At 46.9% G+C, this 7,408-nt stretch overlaps 1 protein-coding gene across 5 annotated transcripts in view; it reads right to left on the minus strand.

The window, feature by feature from the left end:
- Window positions 1–6,380: 6,380 nt before the first annotated feature.
- PRR13 (proline rich 13) overlaps window positions 6,381–7,408 on the minus strand; it is a 5,707-nt gene continuing 4,679 nt past the window's right edge. For all 5 annotated transcript variants that reach the window (XM_011930505.1, XM_011930508.1, XM_011930506.1 and 2 more), the window contains exon 4: window positions 6,381–7,009. In XM_011930505.1, the coding sequence (XP_011785895.1) occupies window positions 6,962–7,009 (48 nt within the window). In that variant the 3' untranslated portion in view covers window positions 6,381–6,961. The remainder of the gene's footprint in view (window positions 7,010–7,408) is intronic.

Here is a 7,408-nt window from a genome sequence, read left to right on the forward strand (position 1 = left end):
CTCAGCTACTCAGGAGGCTGAGGCGGGAGAATGGCTTGAACCTGGGAGGTGGAGGTTGCAGTGAGCCGAGATCCAGCCACTGCACTCCAGCCTGGTGACACAGTGAGACTCCGTCTCAAAAAAAAGAAAAGAAAATTCAAACATTATCTGAATGATACTATTAGGAAGTATTTTTAAATTTCTTAAGTGTAACAATGGAACCATGGTTATGTAAAGAAATGGTTTTTAGGATGTACACGATGAAATATTTAAGGGTGGCCACACGCGGTGGCTCACCCCTGTAATCCCAGCACTTTGGAGGCCGAGGCAGGTGGATCACGAGGTCAAGAAACTGCGATCATCCTGGCCAACATGGTGAAACCCCGTCCCTACTAAAAATACAAAACTTAGCTGGGAGGGGCAGTGGGCGCCTGTAATCCCAGCTACTTGGGAGGCTGAGACAGGAGAACTGCTTGAACCTGGGAAGGCGGAGGTTGCAGTGAGCTGAGATCGCGCCACTGCACTCCAGTCTGGCAACAGAGCAAGACTACATCTCAAAAATAAATAAATAAATAAATAAGTTAGCCAGGTATGGTGGTGCACACCTGTGGTCTCAGCTACTAGATATGCTGAGGTGGGAGGATCGCTTGAACCTGAGAGGTTGAGGCTGCAGTGAGCTGTGAGTGTGCTACTACACTCCAGCCTGGGCAACAAAGCAAGACCTTATCTCAAAGAAACAATCAAAAAAAAAAACGAGGGATGGCCGAGCATGGTGGCGCATGCCTGTAATCCCACACTTTTGGGGGCAGAGCAAAGTAGGAGGATCACTTGAAGCCAGGAGTTCGAGAGCAGCCTAGGCAACATAGTGAGACCCTGTCCCTGTAAAAAATTAAAAATTAGCCATGTATGGTGGTACACACCTGTAGTACTAACTACTTGGGAGGCTGAGGTGGGAAGAGCACTTGAACCAGGGAGATCAAGGCTGCAGTGAGCCTTGAACATGCCACTGCATGCTAGCCCCTTGACTCTCAGTCACGTTTTATTGGGCAGCCCCAAACTGATGGAGGTATCTAAAGAGAGGTAGCTTCCTGAAGTGGAAAGTTAGCCTTGAGGACTAAAATGCCTTTCCTCCCACCCCCTAAATTGTATTAGGAACAATGTGAAATAGAAAGAAAGGGCCAGGCATGGTGGCTCACTCCTGTAATCTCAACACTTTGGGAAACCGAGGTAGATGGATTGAGGTCAGGAGTTCAAGACCAGCTTGGCCAACATGGCGAAACGCCGTCTCTACTAAAAATACAAAAATTAGCTGGGCATGGTGGCACTTGCCTGTAGTCCCAGCTACTCGGGAGGCTGAGGCAGGAGAATCACTTGAACCCAGGAGGCAGAGGTTTCAGTAAGCCGACATCGTGCCCCACTGCACTCCAGCCTGGGCGAGAGAGTGAGACTCCGTCTCAAAAAAAAAAAAAAAAAAAGAAAGAAAGAAAAAGATGGCCAGGCAAGGTGGCTCATTCCTGTAATCCCAGCACTTCTGGAGGCCAAGGCAGGAGAGCTGCTTGAGGCCAGCCAAGAGTTGTAGAGACCAGCAAGAATCTCACCTCTACAAAAAAATTTTTAAACATTAGCCAGCGCCACCTCTAGCAACTCAGGAGGCTGAGGCAAGAGCATAGCTTGAGCAGCCTACTGCACTCCAGCCTCGGCAACAGTGAGACCCTGTCTCTGAAAAAAGAAGAAAAAGAAGTCTGTCATCTGGTAAGGGGCAGACCAAGTGATGAAAGGGAAGAAATGAAGTAGGAAAATGTTAGGACACCCAGGAAAAAACAAACTAAGGAGTGTACTTATGTGAAGCCCTGGCTGAAGGTCACGTTTAACCTTAAGATTTCACAGTGGGGACATTCATACCTCTGAGAACTGGGGTGAATCTATCCATGAAATCATCTCTAATGTGGGGGGGCAAAACAAATATCAAATATCCGTATTGGAACTGGCCAACAGTTGCACCCAGCTTTAAAAGAGAAAGATGAGACGCCTCTGATAGCCATACCTGATAATTTTATGAATCAATAAATTCTTCCCAGAAGAGGAACCAAACTAAGTCAAGAGAATGAATCTGCCTAGGGCCATGAAGCAATCTGATATAGGAAGTTGATTCCAAAAAGGCAGCAAACTAGATAAAAGATTCATCCCATTAACTCACAGTTCCTAAACTAAAATGTCAACTTGTATTTTTAGATCCCATGGATTTCCTATCTTTCCCATTCTCGTGTAAATGGAAATCTTGCTAGTTCCTAGTAAAAAAAGAATAGCCTGTAATCCCAATACTTTGGGAAACTGAGGTGAGAAGATCATTTGAGCCCAGGAGTTCAAGACCAGCGTGAACAACATAGTGAGACCTTGTCTCTACAAAAAATAAAAAAAAATGGCCAGGCGCGGTGGCTCATGCCTGTAACCCTAACACTTTGGGAGACCGAGGCAGATGGATCACCGGAGGTCAGCAGTTCACGACCAGCCTGGCCGACATGGCAAAACCCCGTCTCTACTAAAAATACAAAAATTAGCCGAGCATGGTGGCACACGACTGTAATCCCAGCTACTCAGGAGGCTGAGGCAGGAGAATTGCTTGAACCCAGGAGGCAGAGGTTGCAGTAAGCCAAGATTGTTCCACTGCACTCCAGCCTGGGGGATAAACCAAGACTCTGCCTCCAAAAAAACAAACTAGCTAGGCATGGTGGTGGGACATGCCTGTGGTCCTAGTTACTCAGGAGGCTGAGGTGGGAGAATCGCTTGAGCCTGGCCAGGTTGAGGCTGCAATGAGCCGATATCACACCACTACATTACAGCCTGGACAACAGAGTTAAGACCACGCCTCGAAAAAAAAAAAAAGAATGACAGAATCCCAGAGGTTCTTGTATGAGATGCTGAAGGCATAAGACAAAAACATTTGTGAACCACCATCTTAGTAGATTTATACTGATGCACAAAGCAGGGACACAAACACAAAGCTCTCAAGAGCCAAGGATTAATCTAATCTGGCCTACAGAAAGATAACAGGGAGTTGAAAAGACTATGGGAAGACCCATCTACATATAATTATTACTACTCATAGTCACAAATTTCTTCCTTCAGGAATGTGGGCCCATTCTTGCTAGACTTGTCAGTTTGAAATCTGAATCTTTACTGAACATGCCTGATATTTAACATAGAGAAGGCCGGGCGCGGTGGCTTAAGCCTGTAATCCCAGCACTTTGGGAGGCCGAGACGGGTGGATCACGAGGTCAGGAGATCGAGACCATCCTGGCTAACAAGGTGAAACTCCGTCTCTACTAAAAAATACAAAAAAATAGTCGGGCGAGGTGGCAGGCGCCTGCAGTCCCAGCTACTCGGGAGGCTGAGGCAGGAGAATGGCATAAACCCGGGAGGCAGAGCTTGCAGTGAGCCGAGATCCGGTCACTGCACGCCAGCCTGGGCAACAGAGCGAGACTCCGTCTCAAAAAAAAAAAAAAAAACATAGAGAGTGATCCCTCCAAAAAAAGTCTCAGACCCAGGTATAACATGGGCTCCCAATTTTTCAACCTTTGATAAAGATGTATGAACCAAAATGTTCACAACAGTAGTTAAGTATATATCAAAACTAGAAACAAATATAAAATTATAGTAATAAAAGATTGGTTGAATAAGTTGGAATGCTGGGGCTAGGCACCGTAGCTCAGGCCTGAAATCCCAACACTTTTGGATGCTGAGGCAGGCGGATCACTTAAGGCTGTAGTGCAGTGGCACAATGTCGGCTTACTGTAACCTCAGCCTCCCAAGTTCAAGCAATTCTCCTGCTTCATCCTCACAAGCAGCTGAGATTACAGGCTCAAGCCACCATACCCGGCTCATTTTTTTTTTAATTTTTATTTTTTGAAGAGACAGGGTCTCGCTATGTTGCCTAGGCTGGTCTTGAACTCCTGGACTCAAGAAATCCTCCTGCGTCAGCCTCCCAAAGTGCTGGGATTACAAGTATGAGCCACTGCACCTGGTCACCATCTATTTCTCTTCACCTCACGATCTGTCCCATGCCCACCATCTCCCTCTCCCCTCCAAAAAGGAGCTGATAAAGGAAAACATAGAGTGACTGGGGGGGAAACAATCAGAAAGTTGGGCGCGGTGGCTCACGCCCATAATCCCAGCACTTTGGGAGGCCAAGGTGGGAGGATCATCTGAGGTCGGGAGTTTGAGACCAACCTGACCAACATGGAGAAACCCCGTCTCCACTAAAAATACAAACTTAGCCAGGCGTGGTGGCGCATGCCTGTAATCCCAGCTACTCGGGAGGCAGAGGCAGGAGAATCGCTTGAATCCAGGAGGCGGAGGTTGCGGTGAGCCGAGATCACGCCATTGCATTCCAGCCTGGGCAACAAGAGCAAAACTCTGTCTCAAAAAAAAAATTAGAATGGCCCCCAAATCCAAGACACTGGAAAAGTGGACCTTGGCTTTGGACTTTTTTTTTTTTTTTTTTTTTTGAGACAAGTCTTTCTCTGTCACCCAGGCTGGAGTGAAGTGGCAAGATCTTGGCTCACTGCAACCTCTGTCTTCCGGGTTCAAGTGAGTCTCCTACCTCAGCCTCCCAAGTAGCTGGGATTATAGGCACCTGCCACCATGCCTGGCTGATTTTTATATTTTTAGTAGAGACGGGGTTTCACTGGCCAGACTGGTCTCGAACTCCTGACCTCAGGTGATCCACTCACCTCGGCTTCCTAAAGTGCTAGGATTACAGGTGTGAGCCACTGAGCCCAGCCATGGATTTTCTAATAAAATTAGAAGCTAGCTGTAAAATATAAGAAGACCTCAGGCATTTATTTCATAGAACTCTTTCCAGGGAAGTTATGGATGCAGTACAGCCAACTCAAAACACTCCTTCTTCCCTGTTCCTCCTCAAGCCCTACCACTCAATGCCCACACCCATGGGTTCCACCTCAGAAACATCTGTTAAGTCTACTCCTTCCTCTAGCCCCATGTCCCCAACTGCAGCCTCATTTCCTGCTTTCAGGAACTCGGGTTCAGGAGCTCCTAACTTTCATCGTACACTTTTTGCAACTTGGCACCTTTGTAAAACTGCTGCTTCTGCCTGGAACCCATTGGGTTAAGAACAGAGACTCAGAAGCCAGGCTGTCTTGAGCTCCAATTCTGACTGAACCTCTGCCTCCCGGATTTAAGCGATTCTCCTGCCTCAGCCTCCAGAGTAGCTGGGATTACAGGCATGAGCCACCACGCCCAGCTAATTTTGTATCTTTAGTAGAGATGGGGTTTCTCCATGTTGGCCAGGCTGGTCTCGAACTCCTGGCCTCGTGCTCTGCCCACCTCGGCCTCCCAAAGTGCTGGGATTACAGGCGTGAGCCACCACGCCTGGCCCACAGTTTCTTAAATATACTGATTTGTAGGGACACATGTAAAAAATCTTAGCAGAGCACGGTCGCTCATGCCTGTAATCCCAGCACTTTGGGAGGCTAAGGCAGGTCGATCACCTGCGGTCAGGAGTTTGAGACCAGCCTGACTGACCAACATGGTGAAACCGTGTCTCTACTAAAAATACAAAAATTAGCCGGACATGGTGGCAGGTGCCTGTAGTCGCAGCTACTTGGGAGGCTGGGGCAGGAAAATCATTTGAACCTGGGGGGTGGAGGTTACAACTGCGCCACTGCGCTCCAGCCTGGGCAATAAGAGCGAAACTCCATCTCAAAATAAATAAATACATAAATAAAAATAAGTTTTAGGAAAAAAATTTTTTTAAAAATAAGTATTATTCAGTAGATTTGGGGTAAAGCCCCATATTACTCTCTCATAGCTGATGGGCAGCCAGAGTTAAGAAAACATAAGCCGGCCGGGCGCAGTGGCTCAAGCCTGTAATCCCAGCACTTTGGGAGGCCGAGACGGGCGGATCACGAGGTCAGGAGATCGAGACCATCCTGGCTAACACAGTGAAACCCCGTCTCTACTAAAAAATCCAAAAAACTAGCCGGGCGAGGTGGCGGCGCCTGTAGTCCCAGCTACTCGGGAGGCTGAGGCAGGAGAATGGCATAAACCCGGGAGGCGGAGCTTGCAGTGAGCTGAGATCCGGCCACTGCACTCCAGCCTGGGCGACAGAGCGAGACTCCGTCTCAAAAAAAAAAAAAAAAAAAAACATAAGCTAAAGGCCTATATCCATTCACCCAAGGGAAGATAATAAAGATTCATGCCACTCTGCCTGACCCAATTTTGAAGAGTTCTCCCACTTAAAAAACATAGGAATCACACGGTGTCTACCTCAGTGAAGCTCTGGTTCCCTTCTATAAAATTGATACACTTTAAAGGGTCTGTGGAAGGTTAGCAAAAGTAGTAGAATGTGCCATACCCAGCCAAGGTGATAGCACAGGTGAACAGAGACCAGGAGAAATATCTTTATTTGAATAGGACCTGAGACAGCATATTGGGCTAAGGAGGAAAGGTAAGGTTCCAAAATGGCGGTCAAAGCTCATCGACCAAACGGACTCTACTTCCCAGCAACTTTGCAGTTAGTGCAACCAACAAAAGGCCTGCTGGGGAATGTATTTGCCACTAAATTCCCCAAGTATGGCAACATTACAAAAAAGATAGAGGTTTTTCATCATAATTAAATTTCCACAAACCTCCTCAATCACAAGTATTATAAGCGGAAATAAAAAAATCACATTTTACAGATCTCAAACTTGTCTTCAACATTTAGTTCATCATTTTCAAAGAATAGCTCCCCTGCCTAATTCATTAGCTATATGATCTATCCAAGCAGCAACAAGATGGCCAGGCCATGGCAATCCTCTTCCCATTTCCCCTAGCCACTCAGGGCTCAACAGCAGGGTGAGGCTCAGGTGGAGGTAGGGAGTAGGGAGTACAAGGGCTACTTTCCCCCAGTACAACATGGCATCTGAAGCTTGATGGGAGAGCAGAACTGGTGAGACTTGAGGGAAGGGTCCAGGGCCTGTATTCAGTCAGAATCACTGCTGGAAGAGGAGGAGGAAGAGGAGGAGGAATGCTGCAAGGGGAAAGGGAAAAGAGGAAAGAAGCATCAGATCCAAATGACCTTTCATCACTCCGTGGGCCATTCTTTGGTGCCCCACCCCTCCACCCAAGTATCCCTTGCTTCCCTAAGAAGGTCAGGAGTCTTGAATAGACTGTACCTAAACAAAAGCAAGGGTTTCCTTCAGCAGTGAGCACACAGGAATGGATTAAACCATCCTAAATTATCACACAGAATTTTTAAAATTTAACATATTGCCTTTGGAGCAAATTTCCAACTTTCTTTACCTGAATTGATGCCTAGGCAAGGAATAAATTACAGGCATAAGCATAGTATAGTGCTAGGAAACAGCAGTTACCTTATAAATGCTTCTTCATTAGCTGCATGCAAAGTCCTATGATTTTTTTTTTTTTT

The sequence above is a fragment of the Colobus angolensis genome, unplaced genomic scaffold (assembly GCF_000951035.1).
Source record: "Colobus angolensis palliatus isolate OR3802 unplaced genomic scaffold, Cang.pa_1.0 Scaffold87, whole genome shotgun sequence".
In the NCBI taxonomy this organism is placed as follows: Eukaryota; Metazoa; Chordata; class Mammalia; order Primates; family Cercopithecidae; genus Colobus; species Colobus angolensis.